Source organism: Rissa tridactyla, chromosome 5 (genome assembly GCF_028500815.1).
Source record: "Rissa tridactyla isolate bRisTri1 chromosome 5, bRisTri1.patW.cur.20221130, whole genome shotgun sequence".
Taxonomy (NCBI): Eukaryota; Metazoa; Chordata; class Aves; order Charadriiformes; family Laridae; genus Rissa; species Rissa tridactyla.
The window spans coordinates 53,142,425-53,169,786 of record NC_071470.1 but is presented as its reverse complement, the minus strand read 5'-3'; the positions used below and the strand labels follow the sequence as shown (position 1 = coordinate 53,169,786).

Here is a 27,362-nt window from a genome sequence, read left to right as displayed (position 1 = left end):
TAAGGAGCTAAAGGTCATACTTAAAGCAGGATCACATGTTGTTATTATGGGTGATTTTTATTTTCATAAACTTTTCATCTTCAGCTGTGGGGCTGAACGTTTTTGTTATTCCATCATTTTTCAGCCTCTGTACAGATAGATGAAATGGAGTATTTCTATGAAAACAAACTAATTATTGCTAAACAGTGAAGAATGTTGTTAATTATGTGACTTAAACAAATCATGCTGTTTGTGAAACATTAAGGTCTATTATAAGATGATAATGATAACTACAAGTATTATAACTGCCTTTATGAAAAGAAGGTTAGAATAAATGTTCTGGAAATGATACAGTTTCTCTTCTACAGTTTTACCCAGAACTTTTCTACTGCTTCATCTCTGAATTCATAAGCACTAAATACACGGACAGCTTGTAGCACTTCACAAAACAGAATAAATACATCTCCTCATTCGAATCAATAAAGCTATTTCAGTTAACAAAGACTTCATTCTTGTTGGAGCAATCAAAATCTATATAATGTTTGCTTTGATTAGTGTACTGGGATATCTTTTCCCTGTACATTTGAGCTCTAATTGCTCTGCCACCAAGAGGCCAGGAGAAAAAAGGCTGAAAGCACACAGCCAGGCTTCCCCTTACCGGCACCTACAACAGATTTCCTCCTGCTGTCGCACACTGCTCAGGAATTTGAGGGTTTCCCTGTGAAAGCTTCTTTCTGTTGGGTGAAAAAGATAATCCGGCTATGTGTTGGCAGGAGTACATGCATGCTAGGAAGGTGCAGTAGGAAGGTGCAGCTAGTAGGGAGAGTTGCATTTTGAACCCGCTGTACAACAGAGTAGTTTCTCAAGTTTCAAAATGAAAAAGGAAAAATAACACAAACAAACAAAGTGAGGCTGTATGTTCTTGTCTTAGCTGGGTTTTGTCACAAAGTAGATATAAATGCTAAGGCTGGGGCCATTGCCATATACCCAGATTCCCACAGTTTGCTTAATGTGGTCTGTTTTCACAAAATAGCTCATGCACGAAACTGCAAATATATTGAGCTATAATCTGTAACAATTAAAAATATGCCATTTTTGATCTAGAAGGCAACAAATAAATGTTATACAGGTCTGTGTGTAAGTTTGATCTTATTGTAGAGCACCAAAATACTATGTTAACAATTAAGTTTCTCAGAAAATGTGTTTCTTCATAGAACCTGCATCTTCTTAAACATCTTTTGCCAGAAAGTTTCCTTATTCTTCCTTAAGATTTCTTTCTGCTTGCTATCAGTTTCCTCCCTTAAGAAGTGATTTAATAAATACTGTAATTATAATTCTTTCTAATGGCACTTTATGCAAAGTGTATCAGGCAAGAGAATCCATAAAATAGCAAATGGAGTAAGAGCAACCCAGCATACACAACTTCAGGGAGAATTTGAAGCAAAGATCCCAAAGTGCAATTATGCCTTTATCTCCTGCTGCATGAGACAGGGAGAAAACACGAAGGCAGAGGTGGTCAGAGTGGTAATATTGAGACATCGGAGAGAGGATTCTTGTAACACCAGTAAAGAAATCTGGAGGAAGCCCACCCTGAACTGGACAATGAGAAATTAGTACTTGGTAAATAAAACAAAAACCCACCTCAGTGGAAACTAACGGGGATAATCCTGGGGTAGAGACAGACATGCATCAGTCACATTAATATTCGACTCAAAGATAGAATTGTGATTACAATGTTGTGAAAATAAAAAGTGAGTGGAGAGCAATAGAGGAATATAACCATATTGTGCAACAGACCGAGATATTTTGCACGTTATTCACGTCCTTTATCTCAGCTCCTGCGGGAGCCTTAGGAAACCTGTTGTAGGATGAAGTAGTTAACAGGGCCGGACCTGAGAGAGGCGTGTTCCCAGCTAAAGCGCTCACATAATGAGAAGCCGTGGGACTCTGACACGTTCCTAAAACATCCGTGAGCGGTCTGCGGGAGAAGCCGGTGGCGGAGCCGGTGTCTCACACCTCCCTCTGCCGGGAGCCGCCGCCATCGCCCAGCCGCCGCCGCCGCGCCGAGGGCATCGCTCCCTTCCCTCCCGCACAGGCAGACACGGGCGCTACCTCGCACCTTTTGTAGTGTTGCCGGGAATTTCCAGGCAAAGGAATACAGAGAGTACAATGATCAAGCTTTTTTTTTTTATTTGTAGGTGGGAAATAACGTTTTGATATCGTATCATGCAACAGGAATAAGGGCAATAGTTTGAATGCTGAACTTCAAATGCTCCTGATGAATTGTGCATGAAGGATCTGCAGCTCAGGAGCTGTTCAGAGAAAATATTCACCAAACAAATGTAAAGAGAGAATAAATAAATAAGAAATTTGTCATCTGTTTACAGATAATTCACATGAAAGAAAAAGCTCTTTGGGTGCATTATTTGGCTGTAGCTGGAGGACACGGATTTCAAAAATGGGCAAGGAGCCTAAGTCCCATTGCCATGCAAGAATTTGATGGCCCTGACTACTGAAAGTGAAACTTAAACACCTTTGAAGTTTTAAATTTTATTCCCTAAGCATATGATTCCCCAGCTCCAGCAGTATCCTCTTGCACAAGTTACAACAGGATGTTATGCACAGTAGGACACAACAGGATGATATATATGCACAGTATCCAGTGGGAATACAGGGACAGAATTTGGCCCTACCTTTAGTATAATTTCTTGAAATGGTCCTTTAATTCAAGAACATCCTCTTCAGACATTATGAGGAGATAAACTGTTTGAAAGAACAGTGAGGACAACAAAGTTGTTAATTGACATAAATTTATTAAACAAATAGCAGCACCTGGAAAGGAATAAAGAGCAGGAGATCATATGGCCTCCCAGGAGATTCAGCATAGTTCCAGAGCGAAGGTTAGTTGTTATGAGGTGAAACACTGTTTAAGCTGTTTCGGTGGGTAGTAACACATATGTTGACGCATGGCCTGGTTAATACAGTATCTAGACTGAAAATTTAGCACACTAGTATAGCGCATGAGTATGGATGAACTTCGGAAGATCTGTTTCCATAAATAAGCAAACAAAGTAGTGATTTTGGAAGCTGAAACACAATCAGTTGTTTTATTAGATTTCATTAGCTATGAAAGAAATTTTCCTCCGACCACAATTGCACCACAAACAGTCATTCCCAGCGTGAAAAAAACACACAGAAGTTTTTTTACTAGGAATGAGGTTGTGTTGCTCTTGAAATATAAGATGTGAGAAGCGTAGTTTCATTTGCTGATCCACAGTATCACACAAGGCAACCGCAGAGGAAGTAATTGCCTATCTAAACTGCGAGAGAAAACTGCAGTACTTGATAGCTTGTGGTATGTATGTCAGTGAAATGAGAGGCTTGTCACACACCTGCTTTCTGGATTGCGTTGTGCCGGGCTCTGCCATGAAAAAAAAAGAGCAGCGTGGCGGAGCCTGGGGGAATGGCACAGCCAAAAGCAGGTGTGTGATACACCTTCCATGGCAGGCATGCCAGATGCTACCCAGCACTGCAAACTGCTAGCGGAGAAGCTTGCAAAATATAGTCTTTGCTCAAATACTCCGTGCTGCTTTAGGTGTATCTCAGTAGCTGAGAGCATCTTGACTACTAAACACAACCACCTGATGTGGAGCCTGAATTTATATCCTTTATTAATGTTTGCATAGCAAATGAGTCCTCAGGCCGGTTGCCCAGAGGTGACAGTATCTGCCTAGGAATGCAATGCTCAGTGTGAGGATGGGTTATGGAATCTCACTCATAATTATCAGTGCACAGAAGAGATTCCTCTCCTTGTTCAAACTGGCATCGTTCAAGTCCCACGTAACACAGGGGACCTCAGTATCTCTGCTCCAAAGCCATTAATCAAATTTTGAAACTTTTTGCAATGGGGATCGGGGCTCTTTGTTTTCATACAGTGCCTGCTGCAATGTGGTCCTGAGCTGTGCCACTGTAACGAAAGAAAACACAAATTTCCCTTGAGTTCTGTAATTAGATTAAGGTTTGTATAAATAGTTATAAATGTAGAGGATCTTAAGGAAACATCTAGAGCAAAACCTGCTACCTATACTACTATTCACAATATTAATTATGAAAGACGATAGGACTTTTCAAATTCAATATACCTTCTAATTAATTGTTTTGCAACTTAAAAACGCAATAAAATACACAGAATTCACCAGCTCTGTGCTTTCAAAAACTCCTTGTCAAGAGCTTGAAATTCCTGAGTTGACAGCAGGGATGAAAAACTTCCAGTATTGATTTAGAACCTAACTCATTTAAAAAGCTCTTTTGGAAAAACAAACAAACAAACAAACAAATCCTTCAGTACACAAGCTACACTGAAACATTTCAAATGTTACCCTAGTAACATTTTATAGTCACTTACTGTGGGAATCTAATTTGGAGTTGCAATTTCTTGAATTTACCTGAAAAACTAGCTAAAGCAACACCTGTTAGGCTGCTAAATCCACTTTCCAACGCAAATTGTTTGACACTTGTTATTTTTATCTAAGTATGAAAATTGGAGATTAATATTTGCTTCTGATGAGTTTATGAAGGCTATGCAGTGATTTTTAAGGACATTAAAGGTGACAAAAAGATAAACTTACATTACATGTACTTTTCAAACAGCTGGGAAAACACCTCCCCAGACAGGTTCTATCAGGGAAAAAAACCCAAACACTTTTGGAATAAACCCAGGCAATTTGCACTTTCTAATCCCAAATCCCTGAATTATCTCAGTCCTTTAACTCCTGCATCAAATCTGAAATTTATTAAGCTGGGCTAATATGTGCTTGTCTCACAGGCAGAAAGGTAAAGAGCCATTGGGAATGACTGGCTCCTGAATGGGCAAAATCCAGTGTTGTGGCATTAGGGATGGCCCAGGCACAAGCGCTGTTTGTCAGTGCATGGAGAACCTCTGTGGAAGTTCCATGATGTAGGCACTTGGAGCATCCTTGGATGCCCTCTGTCACAAATAATGGAACATAGAAGGATTTGAAACCACACTTTCCAGAGAAGACGCCTATTTAGCTATTTTTTGCTGCTGCTTGAACCATCTTCTCCAGGTCAAGGTATATCTACTTCCAGTAGAAAAGTGATTACTGAACACCTCAGGGTGCGGTACCCTTGCTTCTCTGTTGTCCACCACACCTTGGGTATTGCAAAAAGACTTGTTTTTTCCCCAAGCCAAGAGTATGCAGTCCCCATACCGTCACTTCTGTCATGGCTGTCAAGCAGCAATGCTCCCCCATGCACCTACTCCGGGGCAGAGAGGCTGATGGGTTGGCAGCCACCAGGGATCCCTGGGCAGGGCTGCGGGGACGTCGTCTTGAAATTGGGATGGACCAATTTAATGAGGTCACTGAGCTACTAACTAGAAACTAAGCCTGGAACTATAGGTATTACTCCTGGGAAGCCCCAAAACATCAAAAATAAATTAACTCCATTTAATGGAGAAGCAAGCCCTCCCTCCCCCATCCCTTGTGGCAGTCGATGTGCCTGTCAGCTGGTGCTGCAACGAATACATCTTCCACCATCTTTCAGGGGTCTCATTTCTTGCCTCTGCCAACTTTCCCCTAGCAGAGGGAAAACAGTAAATACCCAACAAATGAGAGATGCTCCCAACTTACAGAGTTACGGCAAAACTGGCAAACAAACATCATACATGGGGAACTGCTCTGCTGACTACCAACCTGAGACATAAGGCTGGGGAGCATGAGGTCAGGGATCGATGTGAGGAGCGCAGGCAATCAAAAAAGCTCTTGTTCAGGAGCCACATTTTCCTTTGAACATGGCTACGAGTTGAGAGTTTCCTTTCCACCACTTATACAGCCTCAGGACTTAACGCATGGGTTATGGTGGAGACTTAATGTTTTCTGAACTATGCAGTAGTGTTTGAAGCGGATGGGACTTTCCCCCTTAAAAGATGTAGTACAGCCCGGAGATGGAGAGCCGGAGTCTTCTAATTTGGAGAGGACTGCTTAGAGTTACTGGGTTTCAAGCTTGTTGGGCTTGTAACGCACCCTTCCCACAGCACCTTCCAGGTGTACCCAGGTGCATTGCCCAGAACAAAATCTGCCCCTTTTTCTTGCTCTATGCCTGAAAAAAAAAGGGAAATGCTGCTTTCCTGTCGCACTGCAGCTTTGTGTCAGCTGCTGTGGAGGAGAACCCCGCCACTGTCCCCCAAATCCAGAGATGGGAACGGTCTGGGTAATTTCCCAGGAAGGGCATTAAAGTCAGGGGGCACTGGGGACGCAGCCTCCCTGGGGACAGGCAGCTCCTGTGGCCCCTGGGAAACCCTCCTGCAGTATCAGCAATGCTGCTACTGTTTTCCTGCCGGGGCAAAAGGCAAAGCCAGCGTGTTTGGGAAGATCCCAGTAGCGCCTGGGAGGAAAATAGCACTCCTGGCCTTGCACACAGCCCTGCTTAGGGGAGCTTCTGGGCTGGAGAAGGCGACGCTCCCTGGAGTACCATGGCTTGGGGAGGGCTGTGGGGCTGCAGCCTCCTGGCGTTGGAAAAGCCCGGTGTGCGAGTAGCTGGGTCCATCTGGTCACCGCCAGGGACAGCCTGCCTGGGCTCTACAAAGGGAAAGGCAGTGTAAAAAAAAAACAAACCCAAACAAAAAATATATATCCCAAAACAAGTCCCAGAAAGCAACAGCAAAATCCAAGTGAGCCCTGGTTGAGTGGCAAACCTGAGATGTGGGCACTGCCATCCCACTTGGTGGGATTTGGTGGGCACATGCTGAAGACAGAGGCCAGGGGAGAGCTTTTTGGGGGTGTAAGGAGGCTGGGAGGGTAAGGTCTGTCAGGGAGTGACCCCAGCCTTAAGAGAGAAACCCTGGGAAGCAAATGGGGAGATGTTCCCCAGGGATGGGGGGTTCCCCAACATCCCTCCTGGTACTGCCTCTCCCTCCCCCTGGCTCCCCTGCCTGCTGCTTGTGGGAGCAGACGGGTGCCCCCCGGCCGGCACAGGGCTCCTCCGCCCTGCATTTTGTGGCTCCCTAAAGGACAGCCCCGGCCCCCCAGAGCCCCGCAGGTGTGCGGGGGTGTCATGCCCACGGGGACGGTGGCGGGGACGAGAGAGCCACGGGTGCAGCGGCGTCCGGCCAGCGCAGCCCCGGCTGCCGAGGCTTCTCCCGGCGGCACGGCCCGGGTGGGCTGGGGGATATGTGTGTGTGTGTGTGTGTGTGTATGTGTTTGTGCGTTTGTGTGTGTTTGTGCGTGTGCACTAGCATCTGCGTGCGAGTGTGCCCGCGGGTGTGCGCGCAGGGGGCGCGGGCGGGGGAGGCGAAAGGGGGCCGGTTCTGCAGCGGGTGGCTCCCAGCCTCCCCCGCCCCCTTCCCTCTGGGTCTGCTCCTCGCTCCGGCTCGCATTTTATCGCAGACGGCCGGCGCAGCCCCCTCTCCCCAGCCCCAGCCCCAGCCCCGGCTCCGGCCCCCGCCCACCCCTGGGGTGGAGGCAGCCGCGCCGAGCCGCCCGCGGGAAGAAGGCAGCGCTCCGCCGGGCTCCGCGCCGCTCCGCGCCCCTCCGCGGGGCCATGCAGCGCCCCTACCCCCCCGCTACGAGCGCTGCCCCTCGCCCCGCCGCCCCCCGCGCAGCCTGAGCGCCTCGCGGGGGCTCCGCGCCGCTCCGCGCCCCTCCGCGCCTGGTGGTGGGACGGGGCCGGTGGAGGCAGAGGCGGCACAGCAAAGCTCCGCTGCTCTGCGCGACTCCGCTGCCTGCCCCGGACATGGGGAAGGGGCTGGAGGGGACGGCGGCCCGCTGCGGGCTGGGACTGGGATACCTGCTGCAGACCGTGGTGCTCCCCGCCCTGGCCGTCCTGGGGGCCAGCCGCCCCGGCTCCGCGGCGCAAGGTAAGGCAGGGGATGGAGGGAGAGGGGCCGGGGCATCCTCTGGGTGCGGGCTGAAAATGCGAGTTTACTCCGTGATTTTTTTTTATTTCTTTTTTACTGTGTGTCCGTATGCAAGTAGCGCATTCCCCCGCATGCATGGTCCCTGGCGGGGTCGGGGGGGCTCCGGTCGCCCCCGCCGACTCGGGTCTGTCGTTGCTGAGCCCGGTCGGGACAGGCGTTTCCCCGCACTCCGTCCTCAAGCTGGGCACCGAGGCCGGAGGGGGGCATTGGGCTGCAGGAGCCCCGCTGGTAGCCCTCCGGCCGGCGGGGAGCGGCGCCGGTGCGCCCCGGAGGGCTGGCGAGGTGCGTGGGAAAGGCAGGTGCGGGCCGGGCGTCCCTCTGCAGCGGCACAGCCGTGCCCCGGGGCTTTGCAGGCGACGGTCATCGTGAGTTCCCCGTCTCCCCCCACGCCCTCCTCTTCGTCCCTAAAACATGATAGACTCGAAGGGAGTTACCGTTTTTCTGTGTTTAAGCTTTTTTTTTTTTTTCTTTTTCCCCCTCCCTTGTCGGAGGTTGTGGAGTACATCTAGATCTGTTTTCCCTGTAGCCCGTGTATAAATTCTCCTTTCCAAGTGAAAATGTTTTGCTTCTCAGACCGTGTTTAGCGATGTCTTGAGAGCATCACAAAGAGCCTTGGCTCAGTGTGTCACCCACCCGGCAGACAGCCACAGCAGGGGGCTTTTTCTTCTGCGAGCTGATGCTGGATAAACTTTCTCGGTGCTTTTCTCCTCTCTTCCCAGGAGTTAGACCTAAAGTGGAAATGGGTGGCTTTTGCTGGGAAATACTTTTCTACAACCTCCTCAGCACTTGAGAGAGAAAGAGGTTGCTTCTGCATGTGGGCAGAGCTGTGCATAGCATGGATGTGCGGGTTCATTAAAGCACTTAGAAATCCTGGTTATACAGTTAGCAAGAGGAAAGGAATTTTAGACACTGTGTTGCGTTTGGTTTTTTGGTGTGTTTTTTTTCCATATACGCTACCAAGAAGTAATAATATGCCCCAAAGCTTTGATTTGGAGTTGTTAGCATAATGCAAGTGGAAGAATGCTTCGTTTTCTCCCATCATCTCTGTGGAGAGGCACTTGAGATGACTGCACAGATCTGACCCTGTGCTCTCACCCAGACATTACAAAGCACGCTCCTTCATGGCCTTTCTGACAGGCGAGCGGTGCTGGCTGCTCTGACTCCTGGTGCCCCTGGCAGGCTTTCGGGAACTGTAGTCTTGCTGCCGGTGGGCTGGACGCACCGTTCATCATGTCTGTACATGTAACGGTGCTAATCCATTTCCCGCTGATACTTACTCCGTCCTCAGAGTCACATTCCCTGGCCCATACCAGGCATTTATCTTGCAGGAAGATCAGAAACCTGGTCATGAAAAGGAGGTAGCAGAGAATGAGAGTACAAAAATCCCTTATGCATCATGTCACACTTCTGTGTCTTGCATACCAGGGTTTCCTTTCACCGGTCGGTTTCATGTTTGAGATAAGACAGGTTTGATGTTATGTATTTTAAGTTTAATAGTACCATGTGCATGTAGACCTAGATATCGATGGGTATATAGCTGTCTGTGTAGAATGGGGGGGTGTCGAAGAGGAATGATCCTCTCGGATAGTTGGGCCCGGAGCAGAAAGGCGTCTGCCCGCCCTGCCGGCAGGACACGGGTAATTCGCGTGACAGATGGCCTGAGCGGGGAAGAGAGGACCCCTGCGTTCTGCTGTTTCAGAGCGCACATCTCGGTGCCACAGGGCACAGCCCACGCTTTCAGATGGTTTCTCCTTTCCACGCAGACCCTCCGTAACACAGCACTGTGGGGCAGAAATGTCGTGAGGGGAGAGGAGCCAGGCCCTCTCCCCTGTGAAGGCGCTGTGAAGGGCGGCACACGTGTGGGACCCGTCACAGGACACTGGCATGCTCACCTACCTACAAAGGGACAGAGAGCTCTTCAGCAGCGCTTTGCCTTATGCAGCGTGTGACAAACTTTCACAACAGAGTGGAAAATCCAGGGAATGTGGTTGGGATATAGTCACTCATCTTGGACTCCTTTTTCCATGTGTGCTTTTATTTTTATTTCACATTTGCTGGGACCAGGCACAGAATTTGGGTGCAGACCTGGTTTTGGCATCTTTCCCAGAGCTGAGGGATTTTCTCATTGGTGTTTGTGGCGGGGATCTTCATGTGTGTGTATGTGGCGCTTCAGCGAGGCAATGAATCAACAGTTTAACTATGCCCTCTTCAGGAAGTTTTCTCATAATATAGCACCGGGCAAAGTTTTCCTTCTGTTTTATTTATACGTTTCCAAAAACGCACGAACGCTGAAATGATTCGGACACCATCCTCTTTCTCAAAAGTCATGCTCCGTTCAGTCTGTCTCCTTCTAAATGGAAACACCCCTCTAGTCTTTTCAGTTGCATTCCTTTGAGAGCAACAGAAATGGGACACGGGGAAGTTACACTCCAAACCTGGTCTAGGTCTTCTGTTTTTCAGTGGGTCTGGAGCTAGCTGATTTGGTTTTAATTGTGAAAAAAAACTTCAATCTTCCTGTGTGATACCTGGAAAAGGAGAAAAAAACTTAAAGTGGTGTCTTCATACAGCAAACACATAGTTAGGATTTAGAAAGGGGAGGATGGGGAAGGGAAAGAGGATGTGTGCATTTTTTCCAGTACTTGCTGCTAGTATTATTTCTTGTTTTGCTTTTCTTCTCTTCTCTATTTCCCAACCATCTTTATCTTTTGAAGCAGGCTAAAGAGGCTGTGAGCAATGCTGGGGCTTCTGCTTTCATGCTTTCCTTTTCCATTGCCTCGTTGAAAATTTATTAACTGAGTAGTTGTTGGATCAACCCCCCCACTCCCTGGTAGAGAGATTTGTATCACTGGATCTCAGCATCCTCCAGTGAGCTTTTCAGCAGAGCTAAATACACTTTTTGTTTTATTAGCATTTCTTATCTGAGGCTGTCTAAGTATTTTTCCGCTGTTATCAGGAGAGAACAGGAAACGGCCACAGTGATAGAGACAGCCCTTAATTCTCCAAGTGGGGGGAATGGGGCCAGAGCGATTATCAAGCCAGAATCAACCCTGATCTGACGTCCACTGCATTCATTATACCTTTACGATAAGCTACATCAGAAGGAGAACTCAAAAGTCCCAAACTGTGGTAGAAAGAGCAACCACCCCTGGGCCCGAGCACCTACCCCTGCCTGGCATTTCAGTGCGATCTCCCATAGGAGCAACTTTTCCTTCAGCTCTTCGGTCAGCAGAGACTGAGTTTCAGCTGTTGCACTTCCCTACTTCCCTCCCAGTCTCTAGGCGTTGAAAGTGTTTGAAGAGATATTTGTCTTGCCCCAGCATAGTCTGTATTAGCAACAGCAGCAGTTTGAAAATGCTTGGTGTGGAAAAAGGGAAATATAACATGTGAATGTACTAACCTTTTGGGGGTGCACTTCTTAATTAAATACCTAAATGCATCTTCTTGAAAAAAGGGGGGAAAAGGACTTAATTATCCTAATGCATCAGTGGACTGCTTGTATTTGATCATGTGGGTGTAATAGTATTTGTATTAGTAAAGCAAGGGCCAAGGAGTATTTCATTGTGAATGGATAAACCCACTTGGAACACTTATTTTTTTTAAAGTGATGTGCTCTGGCAGATTTCAGTGGTGGTGATGAGTTTGGGTTGGATGCGGTAGCCCACACTGGCCCCGGCTAGCATTGTAGGACTGCAGGGGGCTTCAATGAAAGCAAAGCAGCCTCTAGGTTTCGTTTGCTGACTGAGGTGCAATTTAAGCAGGATTAAAATGAAGTGTCGGGACCTGTCTGTGGAGGAGGGATTCCTCCCTGGGAACGTGGGAGCCAGAATCTGGGCTTCTTTTCCTCTGTCTCCAGTCTCTAGCAGCCGGTTGAAACAGTGGGGAAAAAAAAGTATATACATCAAATACAGCCCCCTTCTGATGGCTTTTCAGCATTACTGTCAGTGTCCTTTATTCCTCTGTACAGTAAGAATGCCTGAATGTATCTGAACATTTCCACAGTCATCCTGCATATTTATGCTTAACCATTTTATGTGGATCATTCATCACACAACTTTTTTCTTTTTCTTTTTTTTTTTTTCCTTTGGTAATGGCCTTAAAACCCTGGTTATTCACTATATTTTGGGACTAGCTTTGTGTGTGACATCCAAACTCAGAAACAGGAAACAGCATTAACCATATTAAAAAGATTTTTCTAATTTAATTTTCCAAAAACAGGAATACAGCTCTATGCCAAGGCTGGGCAAATCAGTTCCATAGCTGGTCTGTGCAGCAACAGAAGAGAAAATGTGGATTATATTTATTAGACATTTTCAAATAAATATCTTGATTTTTTTTTTTTTTGTGCAAGTTGAAGAGTGATGTTTTGAGGCACAGTCTGTCCAGTTCATTTGACTAGGATACAGAGCAATATTGGTTCCTATGGAAGGTGAGAGGGGCTCAGGCTGACTAGGATAACAATTGAGTATTTCTGTACAATATACGACCAGTTTTGTGTATATGGAAAATCCTAAGGAGAGCTGTACTTTGAAAAGTGAAGCTCCATTTATTTTGGGCTACCAGCTAAGTAATCTTGTTTGGAGTAACCCATTCTATAGCCTGTGGCTATGTTTGTTGCTTTCAGGTGTCTTACTGGATTTTAAATCATTGGACTTTTGAGGAATCGGTTCTGGTTACTTTTTCTGGAAAAAGGCACAAAAGTCACTTTTGCAGCTTATCAGAAAAATATGTTTTAATTGCTATCACAAAGGGGAATTCCTAGGTAAATTTGTATTTCTCTAAGTAGCAGAGTTTGCTGCAGTTTAGACAAAGAGGATTTGACTCAACGTGAGTCTCAAATGTTCAGATCACTGGTTTGTCTTTGAAAACGTGTCACTGGAGGCTATCTATCTATCTTTGAAATACAGGTTAATTTAATCGTGGGTGCTCTGCCTATGCAATGTGTTTCGTGAAACTATATATATGTCACAATAGGAAAAAATGATATTCCCTTTCCTCTTCCCTCTTTCCTCCCTTTTGAGTGGGGAGAAGGTTGTGTTAGTTTGTGAAGTGCACATCTTGTTAGCCACCCAGTGGAGGTATTCAAGTTTAGCAGGCAGCGATCTTGGCATCGGTGCCAATAAAGCAGTAATTACATCGCCTGTCGTTTTCATTAGCCATCTTTGCTTTCACGTTTGACTTGGAGGTATAAACCAGCGCAAGCTTTGAAAGCGTAAGTCAAGGATTAAATGTGAGGAATGAGACGAGCAGCGGTTTTCCAGCTGGCTACAACCTCCATCAACACACCGGCAGAATAATGTTGTGCAGGGGCGCAGTTCAGCGCTAACTGCTTCCAAGGACTGAAGGGATGGTGGTGTTTTAAGTGATTTATTGCGTGTGCTCGGTAGAGTCCAGTCTCAGGAGCAGGCGCCCCTGGAGCTTTCCGTCATAACATTATCCAAGAGGCGATCAGAAAGAAATGGTATTAAGTCTTCTGGGAGGCAAACTGTATCCGAAGCAAGACTTAATTTGCATCATTTGTAAGCAAGCATTTGAAATTATGCTCAAAAGGGAAATGGTTGTAAAGAAGCTTCTGTCAAACAAACAGGAACAATACAATTCCCCTTAATTTTGCACATACTTTGTTTCCCTGTGTTTAAATTAATGGGACCGTCTGCAGATACTCTGACCCCAAACTCAGCAGTGTGATGGGGAGAGGATTTATTTAGTATTGTCATTGTTTTTGTGAGAGGTCTGCTTAAATGTTTTGCAGAGCATTGGCTGTGGGTTTTGTATTTAGATCTGTCTTTCTCGGGTAAGGATGTGGCATAAAACTGACTGCAAGCCGTGGGCGTGCACGCTAGCCAGAGAAGGTAAAAGAAAGCCCCAAAGTGCAGTTGCGTTCCAGTTGCTTTCCTCAAGGCTGGCTCTGCTCATACAAACAACACGCAGGAGTAAGGCGCAGTGGGCCAGAGCTGCCAGAGGTTTTCCCAGCTTTCAGTAACCTCAGAGATGCTTGTATGTGGCTTTCCCCCTAGGTAGTCATCGTTAGAACAACTTCCTGTTTGCTTTTATAACTCCATCCCAAATCACACGTACGTTAAGCAGGAAACATGGGATTTCCTCCTAATTCATCAAATGCCAGGTTTTAGGGAGTCCCTTTATAGCCTGGCATATTATTATCTAAAACTTTGGGCTGGGGAAGAAAAGCTTCATGCAAAGCTTCATTTCATTTAATAATGTCCTTCTCATCAACATGGAAAATTTTTGGGGGGGGGGGGGGGGGGGAAGAGTCCTTTTTGTTTATTTGCTGGGGGGAGGTTGGAAAAAAAACAAGAAACCTTAATAAAAACCAGAAAAGATTAAGTTATTTTAGTGAAAAGGTCAATAAAGCTTCAAATATTTACCTCACTGGCCAAACTTTTTGCATTTATGCTCTCTGAAAATCTGTTAGGTTTTCAGTGAAAATGAAAAAGTTAGAAGTTGTAAAGTCTTCCGCCAATAACAGTTTTCATTTCCACTTAATTTTTCCATACATTTCAACCTGCCTAGTGAAAAACCTTACTATTAAACTTGACTTACAGTCCTGGTTAAGCACTGGTTAAGGCATATATTTACAGAAATTTCTTGGTCTTGCACTCTTCTTTTTTTATTTTTTAATTTTTTTTATATCAAACTGATTTTACTGTGATGCAGATTGAGATACTCAGATTCTCTTAGTGGTGCCAGACATGCCCTTAATGCTGCCGGGGGAGGGCAGGCAATGCTGGATTTAGGTAAGTACCTTCGCTTTTCCCCAAAACCAAGCAGTGCTGCTCTAGTTTGCGTGACTGCACAATTATCCCATCAAGGCAGGGAGATCCCCTGTGTCAGTATGTGATGCTGCAGTGCATCGGTGCCTCCCCAGATTCTCCCTTTCCTTCATTATGAGTCCTACACAGGCAGGACAGGAAAAGGCCGCCAAGAAGCTGTGCGTGCTCATCTCAGCTGGTGATACCTCCCATGGGGGACATCTGCAGTTGCATCTTTAGGATACATGTTCTTGTTGCTAGAGACAATGGGAGGTTCTCATTTGTCACGTTGCATTAGCTGTTTAATCTTTAATCCATCTTGCTGGACCGGGAGGACAGCTGTATTTATCTCTATTTGGTGGAGAGATATAAGCGGAATTGCCGAAGGGTGCAGAGCAAATGTATAAGGAAGCCAAAATGTGAACTCAAGGCTGCTGAGCACCCGAGACTGGGTTTGGTGCTCCAGTCCATCCTCCTTCCTGTCTGACAATCCCAAAGATGGATGCCATGGAAGGAGTGCTACATTGAAGGCTCTCGTGTGCTTTCCCAATGTTGAATTTGTTGTGGCTCGCTGGTGGTTTCTTTATATATGCTGATAGCTAGAAAAAGGCATAAAAGATGAAGGAAACCCATACGCTGTTCCTCAGAAATAGGAATGCTTCCTGGAAGCTCTGACTTCACAGTGGCAGGCGGTTTGTGAGGATTCGCGTCATCCGGTGAAATCCACAGTGTTATCCCAAATATAGAGGGAGCAAGAGCGGATCCAGCAGATGACTGCAGCACTGTTGTAAATGGAATAAGGATCACTGCCTTGGGTTGTTTTGTTTTGTTTGGGCTTAATCTGCAATTCAGGACTACCTTATTCAACTGTACTTCATTCATCTGAATGAACAACTTATGCTCCAAAGGACCCTGTTGCATTACGAGTCATAAAAGCTATGAGGTTGCCAAGGCAATTAAATCAGTATCTTTTTTTCTCTTGTTGAGGTAACATTATCAACAATAATGCTAAGGAGCTTGGATAGGTTTTACTGGCCTGGCAACAGCTGAACATTTTCTTGTTGGGTAGCTCCTGCCAATCCCTTTTTGGTTATTTTCAAGAAGTAAAGTAGCTTTCTTTCTTAGTCTCATATTGAGTGAGAGGTTGAAATGTTAAGCTCTGTGGATTAACGGTGTATCCTTTGAGAAAAAGAAAAAGCTTAAGTTTTTCTTGGTCCCCTGAGTGCTGGATGTGATTGTTTGAGAAATCTTGGATTTCATCAGCTAGATAGAAGGAAACGTGCAAGTAAGCCTTGAATGATCTGTCAAAAGAGGTTGACTATCGCAGCCGTTTTGGAAACTTCTTTGAACGGATAGTTGCTCCCCGGGCATTTCTTTGCTTGAATTTAGTCCATTTCACGTCAAACACTGAAAAGTGATCACCACGGGATTATTAGTAATTCAAAGCTTCTTGGAGAGCTAGCTTGCAACCATAAATTTGCTAAATTAATGGCTGCAGCATGAATTGCTGCACTTTTATGATGTGCTGTATTTATTGTTTAAATACATCGCTTGTCTTATCCAGTCCCAACATATGTGTTTTTACTGGAAAGTTTACATAGTGAGCGACAATAATAATATGGTCTCACTGAATGAGGTTAATTGCAGTTCAGTCATACCGAAATCGAGGAATAAGAAGTGGGACAGGATAGCAAGCGAGACTAATTCTGGTCTCGTATGCATTGGATTTACCTACACTGACTGTAGCGCAGGTAATTACCGGGAGTAATTCAGAGTACAGACATGCACACTGCCTTACTCTGAATTAATTTTCTCTTTCATTAATATATCTCCTAGTTTTGCCAGTTGCGCACGGAGTTAGCACAGACGTATTCCTCTCGCCTCTCCCTACATCAACAACTTCATGCGTCCACCTGGTTCCCCTGCAGCTCTGGGCACACCAAAGCTGAGCGGCCGTGACCAGCGGTGAATAGCCAGGGCTAACAGGGTAACCGTGAGGTGTCCAGCCTGAAATTTCCGGTTGTCTGTGGCCAGATGAGATTATAGAGAAAGCTCTGCTGCTCAAGCTTTTATTTTAGGATTAGGACAAAACTTAGTGGGGCTGTCAACTAGGAGGAGACAAAGCTTCCCCTGTCAAACTGAGAATCAGAGTCGATTATGGAAACTAGAAGTCTGTCCAGTTAAGGGATGGGGCTGTAATTAAATGGTGGTGAATGTGCCCTTGTTCCAGTATTGTTCACTGAAAATCTCTCTGAATTGGCTCATGAAATACTAGTATTCCTTGCTCTGAGCTTTTTGGCCCCAAAGCTGCACTAGTTTTTGGCAAGTCTTCATCCCCATTAAAAATTCCTTTCATGCAGACATGGCAAACATAGCTTTAGGGACTTCCTTTCTGCTTCCTCACCAGTTTCTGAAGGTAACTTTTTTTCGTTTCTTGCTCAAATAAAATGCAGCGATCTTCTTAGGCAGCAGATCTCTGCTGGCAAGAATGCGAGCGCTGGCTTTCCTTCTCTTCCTCATGTGAAATAGCCGTGCTGCAGCAAATAGAAAGTTCCTGATTTCTTAGTCCCTAAATAACTAGAAAGTTTGTACCTATAGAAGGTTCAGTGCCTTCTTGGTTCAGGGACGTGTCAGTTTACTATCGGTTTCCTTTTGTTTTTTTAAATCCCTAGTGCTTGTACCAAGGATAGACTTACACTACACAAGGCCAGGTTATGACCACCAACAAATATAGCTCCATTAATTTTCAAGCCAGCACACATCAGAAGCTGTTCTGGTTCTGTGTTAAAAATATATCGACACAGTAGAGTGAGACTTCAGGATCGATGGACCTTGATCTTGCCTTTTTTGCTGGCAAGTTTTTTCGGTGATGTTTTGTTTTTTAAGCTCAGTAATTTGCATAATTTTCTGGCTTTCCATTTCCCTTATGTGTAGTGATGTGGCTCTTTGCTGCAGCGAGATTAACGCAGAGCCTCACTTCAAAACGCGTTGGCAAGATTCTTCCAGGTAGATGTTTTTTCTCTTGGTTTTTGTCACGTTGTTTCATGTAAGAACACTGACAGCCAAATGTCACCACCTGTAGGCAGATATCCATGTAAATATCTATTACGTAGAAATGTGTGGCAATTTCCTGCCTCAGCAATCAGTTGTTTCTTAACTGAAGACCTCTACTACTAAAAGCATGCTCTTTGAAGGTTTGAGTTAGAAATGCAGTCTGGTAGCTGGTAACAAAAGCAGTTGTTATCCTGCTTCAGTGCCATGTGCCTTTCACAAGCACTGGAAAAGGCAAAATTGTTCCGCTCTTCCTAGCTTTTGTCCTTTGCTTGTCCTGCACTATTTCTGTATGGAAATTTTTTAAAAACTTTTTTTGCTAAGTGTTATATATTAATTCTGTGTAGTAAAGATAGCTATTAGATAAAACCTCCTTTTTTTTAAAAAAAAAGTTCTAATTTACTTACTTGCTTTGTAAACTTTTCTATCATTTTGCAGTCTCTAGAGGAAAGTCTTACTTTTGCGTTTGTAAGAAACATTTGCAAGGAAAAGTAAATTAAAATGACAAAGTGATATTGCGTGGACTATTCATCTGCTCTGTTTTACTGATGAGCTGATTTTATGAGTAACTTGGTTTGATTGCAAAGATCCTTTCTCTTAGGGAAATCAATTGATGGTGGTACTTCAATCAAATTTTGCTTTCTGTCCGGTTAGTTTCACTGGATCGCTGGGGATTTACTCACCGGAGCAAGACAAGGAAAATTTGGTCTTTTGTCTTTAAAGTTTTATATCCGCTAGTACCAATGCAGAACACATATTTCACTCGTGGAGGCCGGGCTGAGGTTAAGTTGGCTTTAAAGATAACAGTAGATTCCAGCGTCCTTGCATTTGTTTTGTATTTGGTGACAGTCACTAAATCAGAGGAAGGAATGTTCAAACAACACACTTGAGGAAAAGTGATTTTTATAGAAAGGGCCCATTCTTGCTAATAGCCAGTAACTGCACATAACCCCACTGACATTAAAAGTCCATTAGCTAAGCCCAGTTTAAACAGCAGCTGATGCTATGTCAGCTAAATGTACATTGGAATTTTTCATGTAATGCAGCAATAGCACTTCTGTAATTTTTCTAAAACTATGTACATTAAGGAAAGCAAATGTCATCTGATAGTAGGAAGATAAAGAGTTTGCATTAAAGTAGGGAGAACTGAAGTCAAACTGAAGTTGCCATCTGGTTGCATTCACAAGAAACGAAAATGGTTACAAGAAAAGCAGAGTGTGTCAGGTTTCTGAATTAAAGCTACATTAGCAAATCTGGTGTACAGGCTTTTGTAACACAGGAGAACCACAGAGCTGCTTATCTGCTTGGTTCGTTATCATTAAATACATTATGACCTTGTTCAAGAAAAGTTTCTACTGAAGTCAGTAAGATGCTTTGTCATGTGGAGCATTGGGTTGCCATGGAAAAAAAAGGGTTATTTGCTGGCTATTTAGGAAATAGGTCTCATTACAGCAGTGTGAAAACATTTAAACTTGTCAGGATAGTGTTTGCACGCCTATGGCCTTTAATTCTAGTTAACCGTTGGCACAGCAAATAGCATGTACCCATCTTGGTGTATCAAAAAGAGGGTTGAGAAGTACGGTGAAAAAATGGTGTGCGCTTGGTAAAGAGCAGCGTGACAAGTGACAAACTTGTTATTCATCTTCGAAAGCAACGGGCAGACTGAGGTCCTACTGCTGCAGTCCTGGGACCCACCGAAGCATGGTTTAGCACCCAGTTTGGCAAGCAGTCTAATTCTGAAAAGTCACTTTGAAGTCTGCTTGGAAAACAGATCTTGTGCTATAAAGCCATTGTGGAGACAGGCGAAGGGTCGCTTAGTAAGTTAATGTGAGAGCTGGAAGCAGAGGGGTGATTAGTTGCTTACTGATGTGCTCCCAAGTACGGTGAAGTATTACTGTAACCTCCTCTGCCTCCTCTTTGCTATTATCCGTCCATTAGTGAAACCTCATACAAGTACTGACAGGAGGAGAGCTTAAATGCCTGATGTGGGTAGACATGCCCACTGCAAAAATCCTGCAGACACATCTGGAGGGCTCACTTAAACTCTCAACAAACTGTGTTGGTGGTACAAAACTCTCGAGTGTGTCATGAGGCTGAACTGGAATTTTTTGTCTTCCCAAGCAGAAGGAATTGACATCAGTAGCGTGCCCAGAGCAGATCGTGTGTTTGCGAACGATAGGGTTTAAGGAGGGTAATTCAATTGCATTTTTTTTTTCCTCTTCTGGAACATAACATGTAAACATATTACTGAACTAAAGCCTGGTTTTAATTACAAGCGGTAACTTTTTCATGTTGACGGATTTTCACATGGAAAGCTTTATTGAAAATGAGAGAAGACCTTTTTGCCATCATTAGTTCTTGCTGCTTAGTGCTTTTATCAAGTACAGTAAAATACTGTTTGTAATTAATTCCAAGCTTATATGAACATGTTTAATATAATTACCAAACAAAATCCTGTTTACTAACATATTGCTTGTGAAACCAGTCTGAATAATCTGGTCTCTGGCACACATCAACCAGGCAGTAATAACAGCTGTAAATATTTCACAATATACTTAGAGTGCTTTCATTGTAATACTGAATCCACTTTTGGGTTTTAAGGATAAAACATAGGTTGAAAGTCACTTTTCCCATATGTTCTTTCCTAATCTCTTTTACTGCTTTGCCTGAAAATTAAAAAAATCATTATTGTATTTGATTATAAAAAGTAAATATATACACATTTGTGCGCTGGGAGAATTATGTAAATGAATTATGCTGGAGCTAAAAAAATGACGCTGTTCACATTGGTGCGGGACAATTGCTCTAATGCAGCCGTGAATATTTTTCATTGGAAAAGGCATTGCAGTGCCAATACTCTTTGTCTTCTCAAAAGTTTTACTATTTTTATCTGTCTGGATGTCTGTATATTGTATACTAAGCCTGAAACACGTGTGTAAAACTGTTAGAAGCAGCTGGTTATGCGGCGAATTCAGGCGCCCAAAGGGCTGTGAAACCAAAGGTGGCGGGGAGCCAGTGGCGTGCTGGGGCACCTACGAGGCGGTGCTAAGTGCTGGGATCCCTCTTTCTGGGAAGGCTTTAAGCCTGTGTTTAAATAGAAAGAGGAAAAGGAGACCAATAGTCTGTCTACTGCAGAATATTTGGGATTGCATGAGGCTACTAAACTGTCTTTGAGTTAGGACTGGGCGTGTAGTTTGTCCAGTTCAGCAGAAGGCCTTGAAATTTCGAGAGAAGATTTATAACCATCCCTCAAGTCATTTTCCCCTGCCCCAAACAAAGACCTTAAAAAATCGGTTGTGCAAAACAAAACATTTTGTAATTTGTGTTTACTTGGGAATGTTCTTTAATCTCAAAAATCAAAAAAAGAAATAAAGTAATGAGAGTACTGTTTTGAAAGACAAATTTGAAAAATGTTCATTTTGGGGAATTATTTTTTTTTCCCCCACTCTCGTTCTGTAGTTGGATTCCCTCACTAAAGTTAACGTAAATTTTCAAATGTTTTGCCCATTGCATTCTCTGAAGAAATTTAGTCTTCAAAAATACACCAGGCTGCTTCACGAATGCTGTCTCCTCTGAACCATGAGCCTCTCAAGCATAGGACCCCACTGCCCAAAATCAAAACCACAACTGAAAATTGTTATTAGGTAGGTGATAACGTTGGGAAATGTTGCAGGAGGAGATTTTTCTTTTTCCTACCTCCTTGAGGGGGTGTCTTGCTGCTCCCCTGCCCTCGGGTGCAGGTGCCCAGGCCTTGGCAGCAGGGTCTGCAGGGGTGGCCCCTCTGAGGAGAAGGAGGAGAGGCTCCAGATGCTGGGGATGAGATCCCCCTGCAGCCCTGGGAGAGCCCAGGCTGGAGCAGGTTTATCCAGAGGGACTGCAGCCTGTGGGAAGGACCCACGCTGGAGCAGGGGAAAAGCACTTTAAGTGCCTCAGGAGAGTCTTGGTTTTGTAGGAGGCAGATGAAGATCCATGGCAAAGCTGGCACACTAGGCTGCCATTAATATTTTCTGCAGTTAGTTAAGGACAATAAATGATTGCATGCTGTCATTTGTGCAAGCAAAAGCCTTTATCGAGCAAAACTTTGGGTTATTCTGATTGTTTCAGCTCTTGGGGATATGTCTGACTTTAACATGATTTTTCCACGGTTTCTGCTGTTATATCAAGGCATTTTGGAATTTGCCGGGCTTATGCAAATGCATTTCTGACTCCCAAGTTCTGAAAAGGGCTCTTAATCAACAACAAAAAAAAAAGTAAGGACTTTCTGCTGTATTTGCTTCTTTTTCTGTTTCTTCTCTATGTACATCAAAAGAAAGAAAGTCTGGTTGCTCTTGTCAAAGTTCCTTGTTTTTAGACGTGGACTTTAGCACTTCCATGGAAGTGCATTAGCGGGGAATTGTATTTGCCACATGGCCTGTAGGGTCAAAATTAATCTTAAACCACTATTGATTACTTTTTGTTGGCTACTAAAGTTTAATTTGTTTGAGCAAAGTAACTCTTACCCACAGTGCAAGGTAAGAACTGTTGTATTGCTTGTTTTCTGGAACAGCATCTGAAAAATAAATACAAATACTGGCAAATTTATTATCACTTGTGCATATTAGAAAACAAATATACCAGGAAAGGTTTTGCTTGAGGCAGTCCTTAAAAAAAAAAAAAAAAAAAAAAAAAAAAAAAAAAAAAAACCTAAAACACAAAAAAACCCATCATACTGTTTAATGATCAGATTTCACCTAACTTTGCCTTGCTTTTAGGTGGTCAGTATTTTAAGATACATCAGTATATTTTGATCAGTATAACAACATGTGGTGTCACTTGATACTTGCGATCAGTATAAACTATCCCTGTGAACATCCTGCGGGCGCCTAGGGATACATAGCTATGACTTGCAAAGGTGTTACTATAAAATACGTAGCAGGTTGTTGCCTCCAGAGAGATCACTGGGGTTCCCGAGTGCAGTACTTTGGTTCTGGAAAGCTGAAGTCTCAATTCTTAGTTTTCCGTAGTATGAGAACTTGCACTGAAGTGTGAGTTGTTGGTTGAGAACATTGCAGGGCATGAACGATATTAAATTGCTTTGTGATGTGTACGTGCAGGCTGCATCCAGACACTGTCATTGGGAAGTTATTAGTATATATAATTACCTAACCACAAGGAATTTCTGGACTGACATAGCTTATGTAAGCCTACATGCTTCCTTCCCACAAACCCAGCTTAAAGGCTCATGCAAGTCTCTTGCCAAGAAAGTGTGTGTGGACCATGAAATATTGTTTGGGAAGATGCACTTACCTGCAAGGGTAAAGAGCTTACCTGACAGCAGCCCAACCTTCAAAAGTCAGTTCTTCTGACTTGTGCTCTGGGTTGTTTATCAAATGCTGAGTTTTTTCATATTAGGTGATGTGACCTTTAGATTTCAGCTGCTGACATTGTCTAATCGGCAGCATCAGTTAACATATTCACGAGAATTTGTGCAGCACTGAGTTTTCATGACTTGAGGGCCACCAGGTATGACTTGCGTGTATGAAAACCAAGTAGTTGTAGCAATTTTGGTCTGAAATTCGAGAAGGCCAGACATGTTTTGATTAGCAAGGAAGTGGATACCAGCTGGTTTATTTATGTTTATAAATATACATATAACTGTATTTAGGTGCACAGGTAAATTGTGTATGCCACTTGGCCCCATCTGTTCCTAATACATTTCAGCCCACAGACTCTAGGTTTGGAAACTTCTGATTATGCTCAGATAGGTGAAGTTTCTAAGCGGAAGAAGCCTTCACAAAATGTGTTTGCAGCTGAGCCTCTCATTTTGTGTAAACCAGCACAGCTCCCCTGAGTTCAGCGAGTGCTTCGGTCCTGCACCAGCTGAGGGTTGTTAACAGTTAGGATTTCTGTAAGACTGTTTTCATGGTGGAGAGATTTCTATCTCGTCTGTTTGGACTGAAAAAATTTCCATGACTCTAAGAACGCTTTAAAAAAAAAAATATGGGAAAAAAAGGAGCAGACACTGCAAAATACATCAGAGAGCGATCCCTGTGGTAACAAAGAGATTCTTTGCCACTAAAATGAAGAGGAAAATGTATCTTTACAAGATCTTGTCCCAGTTAAGAGGGCCTAAAGAAAAGATAGGCATCTAGAATGGCAATTATTGGGTAAAATGCTGGTTTATGACTACTAGTCGTTTGGGGCTTTTCATTTTTTCAAAAGAAATTTTTCTTTGGAAGTTTTTGCAGCCACCCACCACCCCACGGATGCAAAACCTTTGCAAAGACTAAGTAATTAAAATGAAAAGGCTGTATGTTCACATTGCCCTGCTCTCTGCAGTTGTTTGTTCTCAGAACACCACCCTACTTCTGGTCAAAACCTGAGATGAACTTTTCTCAGCAGGTCTCTGTACCACCAAGGCCGTCTTCCTAGCTATGGCAATGGCTGGTCATTTTTGATTGTCTTAGAGGGTATTTACAAAACCAAAAATAACGCTTGATTTTCCTCATTGTCTTCTCTCAAAGTAGGCAATGGAAAATTAAAACATCACAAAATTCACCTGTTAGGATTAGCAGTTTCAAATATTAATTAGAAACAGTGGAAAAATACATTTATTTGGAGAATTAAGGGTTTTGAATACACTACAGTATTTATTTTTATTTCCCTGGGTGGTAAGACAAATATTACACTGTATAAAGAAGTTAAAGGTCCTCTTTCCCCCAAAATACATGTTTATAAACAAAAGGTATAGACTAAACATTCTTCTCTCTTGCCTGAAAACTGGGGATGGGAACAAACTTATCTGTGGAATTCGAGGCTGGAGAAAGATGGTGTTTTGATCCTCCAGCTAAAGAAAAAATATATTTTGGGGAGCAGAGTAGTATGTATTCACTAGCCACTTCAAAACCACAAAACAGACACAAATGCGTGCAGGCTGTCTGTTTATAGGTTACCAAAGCATGTTATGCATGATGCTCCTTGAGGCAAGAAAGGGAAGATGGTGATAAAGAAACGGCTCCATTTTGTTAGGACACCGGCACGCTCATAGCAGACGGGTCCTGCCTCGTGACCACGGGGAGCCGCGCAGTCCTCTCTCACCGGTAGTTGTTTGCAATCGGGTGGACTGAATGAGGCCCTGACATAAAACAGGGGAAGTGGTTGGGAGACAGGCCGGGAATTGCCAGCAGCAGGTGCCCATAGTGAAATGCTGGAGAAATGTTTGAAGCGGTAAATGCTGCTTTGGAAAAGATCTCAGGATACCCAGTTCAGGATGGAAGACAATTCGGTATGAGCTGAGGCAAGCAGGGATGAAGAACTCCCTGAAAACCAAAAGAAAAGTCACATGAATTTAAGTTGTTTTTTGGGGGTTGGTGGTTTGTTGTTTTGGTTTTTATTTTTTTTTTTAAATAAATATGTCATTATCAATATGAACTATCTATGACAGTGTGGCTATGAGGCATATTAAATTACAGAGGTGCTTTAAAAACAAGACAAAAAATTAATATTGCCACCAGGTTGTCTCTTGATGTTGTTGTCATTTGGTTTGTTGGTTTGTTTGTGTGTTGTTTTTTTTTTTTTAATGTGAGTCTGTTCTTACACACCTGAGAAATCTTGCAGAAGTGGGAGTGGAGCACTTACAACAATTTTCTGAATTGGTCCATCTAGGCACTAGAAAAAGATATCAGAGGGTCGTTATTATCTTCGAATACAAGAGGAAACTGTAAAACCCAAAGACAACATAAAATGGGATCCCATAAACTGTCTGAGTGAGGAATTTGGAACAAAATAAATGGAAAGTCTCGGTGAAAAGGCCTTGCATCAGGCCCTTGTTTTGAGTGCTAACGCTGCTGCCAGGGCAGAGCCATTTGTTATCAGTGACTGTCCTGTTGGGATGCTGAGATAGGTGTCATTTTGGTGTGCTTGCTGCGTCCCCTAAGCTGTAAATTACACAGAAGGAACCAACAAAGTCAGTTCAAGCACTGTGGGGTTTCATACCTGTGGAAAAATGTCGAAGGAGAATTTGAAGCATAAATGGGCGTAAAGGCACAGTTCTGTAAAAGCCCTTTCTCTCATGAGTGGTCCTGTTAACCTTTGAAGTGTGACGACACTTCTGCAAGCGTCTGTGTTTCAGCGTGTGAGTAATCCCACGCCTCTAATATGCAGCTTTGCAAGGTTGTGGCCTAAAATGAGTAGTCCCACTAAAGTTCCCCAATAGGCTCGGAACAGTCCCCGAGGAAGGAGTTCAGAGCAGGAGCATAACTTCTCTGAAGAATTCTTAATCTAAACTCCCCGTTGCAGGAGCTCTCATCAGAGAAGTTTTGATGTTTATTGATTACATTTCTTTTTTCCGTATCTGAAAAAGTAAATCGAAAGGTCATTTTTTATATAGGCATGTAAGGAGTTTTATTGATTCTCTTTTATGAGGCATTAATGAAATCTATAGAAACCTAACAAGATTGTATAGTTAACCTTGGCAAGATTGCTTGCTCTTTTTACATGGGCAGAAAAGGGAAAATACAGTGTTCTACTTTGGCAGTTTAAATTATGTGGGAGTGAGTGAATTTCACGGAATCAAATACCTCTTAGCACAGAAAGAGAGCATGATGTATCTATACTAACCCGTTAGCTCCAAAATGTGCTTAGCAGAGATTTTTTGGGAATACTTTGTTTTCCCGCCTAATGGTAGCGCATATTTATCACTATGAAAACAAGCAGGGAAGTCAATCACTCATTACGTGTGCCAGAAATGCCTTCCACAGTCACAATGGTGGTATGTCAAGAGTCTATCCCACTTTAAAAGAACAGGCAGGATTTATTCTGGAAGTGTACCAAAATGGACCAATCTTTCTCAAAAATATGAAGCTGGGATCAATTTTGCAAAGTTAAAATAAACAGCAGTCACACGTGACCCAGTATATTACGGTAACAGAGGAAGAAACATAAAGAGATGGGGGTATCTATGGATTTGCCTTGGTAGAACATTAAATATGATACATTGGATTAAAAAATTATCCACTAACTTAAAAACTATTCATAATGAAATTTGGGAAGGATTTTCAGTATATTATTTGATTCCACATTATTTTCTTAAACACGTTTTCTTTTTATACCACTTAAATTAATGAAGGCCATCTTGGCTATGAAGTACAAAGCTAATACCCCCTGAGAAAGGATGCCTTTGCATAGTGAAAGCTCAGATCCCGCTCATCAGAAGCTCAGAAGCCTTTGAGTGAATGTTGCGCATTTTTATTTGCAGTAGGAAAAACATATCGGAGAGAGACAAGTATAATTATCTCCATTTTTAGATGGAAACCAGAGGAGCAGGAGGCAGGACTGGGGAGCGAGCAGACACAGGAATTCCCCTCTGGTGGGCTCACAGAAAACATGGAAGTAATTTGTGGTATGAAAATGGGTGGTGTTGCTTGTTTCCATCAAAAGGCCATGGAGAATGTAGGAAGTGGGCGCTGGGTTTTTATACCACAGTCTTATTTGTGACCAGCCTGACTGCTGCTGGCCCACCTCTTCTTTGCCACTCATCCTCATCGGGTGGTCAGCAAGCTGCTGGTACAGACAAAATTGGGAGTGGGGCTCCTAATATTCATTTTTGGCTCCACAGACCTGTGCTGAGGACAGCAGCTGGCTGCAAAAGC

General features: G+C 43.7%; 1 protein-coding gene across 2 annotated transcripts in view; it reads left to right on the top strand.

Moving 5' to 3' along the window:
- The first annotated feature begins 7,691 nt into the window (after positions 1-7,691).
- The window catches only part of UNC5C (unc-5 netrin receptor C), a 264,208-nt gene continuing 244,537 nt past the window's right edge, over positions 7,692-27,362 (top strand). For both annotated transcript variants that reach the window (XM_054203570.1, XM_054203569.1), the window contains exon 1: positions 7,692-7,855. In XM_054203570.1, the coding sequence (XP_054059545.1) occupies positions 7,732-7,855 (124 nt within the window). In that variant the 5' untranslated portion in view covers positions 7,692-7,731. The remainder of the gene's footprint in view (positions 7,856-27,362) is intronic.